Here is a 3404-nt window from a genome sequence, read left to right as displayed (position 1 = left end):
AACTCTAATAGTTGTTCCTGCTCACTGGTTATACTAAATTTATACATTTTTGGAATTTGTCTCAATTTATGAAAGTACAAACTTAAGCCTCTACTCACCGAACTTTCGATTGTATCAGAAGCATTATCTTCCACAAAATACATTCCACATTTACCTGCAAAAAATAATTGGATATAAGGGTTTACAATGTATGTGCACTATTACCATATATGGTTAAAAAGGCAAAGGATTTATACAATCTGAAGAGAAACCAAAGTATTATATATGATTAAAAGCATGACCTCTGGATTCCTTTGATCTGAATTTGAATCTTAGTACCTAGAGACAGTTCCTAGCACTCAGTAAATACTTCCGAATAGTATTTATGAGATCTTGGGCAAGTTGCTTAACCTCTTTGTATGCTGGTTTCCTTATCAGAAAAAGATGGCAGGGTCCTATTTCACAGAGTTATTGTGGGAATTAAATCAGAATATATGCAAAATGCTTATTAACAGTACTTGGTACTCAGTACTAAATAAATGTTGGCATTTATTATTACCCTTATTCTTATATTACTAGCATACTGATTTGCTTTATTTTGTCACACATTAATAGAAGTCAAGTGGTAAACCAAATTTTCTAGCAAAAGAGAAATCCTTAATTATTTTGAAGATTGAGACACTCAATGGGGCAGGCTGGGCCCTAAACATAGCCCCCAATTTTTTCCTGCTTCATAGGCTGGCTGTTGCTAACACATGTCTCTACATCATGTTTCCAATGTTGGGAACTTTGCTGGGGCTCTGCCACCTGCATGCTGGTCACCCTGGAGTGCCGGGTAGACCTTGAAGTACTGGCACGACTGGGTCAGAGAATGGCCCAATCTCTATCTATGTGACCATGGGGCTAATTCTCAGCCAGCTCAAAGGTCCACACCTTGGACACTGTGGCTTACAGCACTGACTGTCAAATTTGAGGATACATCAGAATCACTGGAGGGCTAATGAAAACACAGACTGCTGGGCCCCATGCTCAGGATTTCAGATTCTAAAGCTCTGGGCCAGGGACTGAGAATGGGCATTTCTAAAGAAGTTTGTATGAGATGCTGATGGTGCTGATTGAAGGACCAGCTTTGAGAACATAGCTTCCAGCATACAAATTGGTTCTTCGAGGGAATAGAGACCAAGTGGTATAACTTTATTTCTTCATGTTTTGAGAAAAAATTTTCCACCAAATGTAACTATTTAGGTATTTGTGGACTGACAATCTTTGCCTTTTTCTCTCAGAAGCATGATAGAGAATATAAATTATGAATAATCTCAAGGTAGATACATTTCTTATGCATAGGTATATTTGTTAAAACAGTAGGTATATAAATATACCAATAATTTTTTACTTTAAATTGGCATATAATAAAAGGAATGATTAAATATTAAAATATATACTCAGGAAGAAACTCAATTTTATAAAAATTAAAATGCTATTCATATGCTTTTCAGAAAATAAGATGTCATTTTCTTCACATTTTTGAGTCACATGCATTATATATAATGTTAAGGCAAACTAGCCTAAATGATATTAGAGAAATTGTATCTGATTTAATGACAATGTGTCAAAAAACACTTTAAATTATCTAAAAATAAAATAAAGCAGGGTGTGGCTAGAAAGATTTCATAGTAAAAAAAATTAAAATTAAAATTAAAAAACAAGGCAGGGTGATTATGTGTAAAATTATTCAAAATTTGACTTACCTAATAACAATTCACCGGCTGTCTCTCTAGATGGTGCAACACTGATACACCTTCGATTCACTCTGTCAAAACATATTTAAAATTACTGTGATTAAATATATTGACCAATTTTAGAGAACATAGGCTTTATTTTATCTAGTAAAATATTTCAGCAAAGCAGACTAGAGTTTCAATAGCATGAGGTGTCTTATCAAAATCTACATGAATACCACTTCCTTTTTAGCATTTTGGCAGAAAAGAAAATACCTGAAACTTTTAGAAAAGGCTAACAATCCCTATAACATGTCTGCAGAATACAGGAATTCAGTTATTTAATAGAGACTTCAATATTTTATATTTTCCAGTAAATAAGCAAACATTGGTTCATGCCTCTTATACTTCAAATATATAAATAAAGCCTAGTATTCTAGAGAAAACAGGTGATTTAGAGTCAGAAAATTCTTCTGTTCTTTAGTCAATTATCTTTCAGTCTCGGTTTTTTATCTATAAAATGGGTATAATAATAACAACCACAAAAACAATAATGATATTACAATCATTAGTTAACATATACTGACACACCTAATACTCAATAATGCTATGACACCTTGGGTATTATTATTTTCCTCATTTAGTAGATGAGGAAACTGAGACTGAAAGTCTAAGTAATCTGCCCAAGACCAAATACAAGTAAGAGGAGGAATTGGAATTTGAACCTTTAACACTACACTACATCACCTTTTGATGATACCACCAGGTCTATCTACTTTACAGAGCTGTTAAAAAATTTAGCTATAAAAATATATGTATGCTAACAAGGGCCAGATCATGATGGCTGAAGTCCAATGAATGCTTGCTATCAGAAATGTCCTTTCCTTTTGGATTCTGGCCAATCAACCTGTCCTCTCTTGAGCCTATCCTGTTTAGGACTTTTCTTAAAACCACAGCATTATCTAAAGTAAGTATTATATAAACACTTCAATAAATTGTTGTACATTCACAAAAGAGTGAAGGTCCATGGATCCAAATTCACCTTATAGATTCACTTGCAGCTTTGTCTTTGACAGTGGAAGAGAAAGAAGAATGAGTTTTGTCTTCAAATAGGTAAGAGAGTGGTGGTTTGACCACATCTGTTGAGGAAAAAGTACATATTATCTTTACCAAATAACTACAGTTATATTTGCTATATTTAAATGTTGAGTCAAGAAGCCACTGTTACCTTCCGATTTTTGTCTATCCCTAAGGAGATACTTATTTGGAATAGTTAAGTAACATCGCTGTAAACGTCTCCTCTCTCGATTTGGCCCTTCTGTTGGATCCAATTGCCATGAAGCTGGATAGTAGATGGGGTCATACCATACTGCTCTGCAAATGAAAATAAAAGGGGGTTTTAAATGGCCATCCAAGGACTTTAGCTTTTTAAAAAAAAAATCATTATAGAGATTGAATAAATAAGTCACAATTGATCTATTCAATTAAAAAAACTCAACTGTTTATATGCTTAGCCCAGGGAATATATACACATCGTACAAAAGAATAACAAAATCTGAGTGACCTTCTGTTCCTAAATCCCAGTCTCCCAGTTCCCCTCCTAGAAGCAAGCTCTGCTTCCAGTTTCTTGCATCTATTAAATTTTTAAAAAGATATATCATAACTACTATGAACACTTTAGCGACATAATACACTGGATTTAACATG

The 3404-nt window shown here is 33.8% G+C and overlaps 1 protein-coding gene across 1 annotated transcript in view; it reads right to left on the bottom strand.

The window, feature by feature from the left end:
• The window catches only part of LYST (lysosomal trafficking regulator), a 155321-nt gene that overhangs the window by 56762 nt on the left and 95155 nt on the right, over positions 1–3404 (bottom strand). Inside the window, exons 30-33 of the mRNA XM_012660158.1 lie at positions 2926–3121; positions 2740–2836; positions 1728–1789; positions 99–154 (exon numbers count right to left, since the gene is read on the bottom strand). Coding sequence (XP_012515612.1) covers positions 99–154; positions 1728–1789; positions 2740–2836; positions 2926–3121 — 411 coding nt within the window. The remainder of the gene's footprint in view (positions 1–98; positions 155–1727; positions 1790–2739; positions 2837–2925; positions 3122–3404) is intronic.

The sequence above is a fragment of the Propithecus coquereli genome, unplaced genomic scaffold (assembly GCF_000956105.1).
Source record: "Propithecus coquereli isolate 6110/MARCELLA unplaced genomic scaffold, Pcoq_1.0 Scaffold66, whole genome shotgun sequence".
In the NCBI taxonomy this organism is placed as follows: domain Eukaryota; kingdom Metazoa; phylum Chordata; class Mammalia; order Primates; family Indriidae; genus Propithecus; species Propithecus coquereli.
Note: the sequence above shows the minus strand (reverse complement) of the source record. Positions and strands in the feature narration are given on the sequence as shown.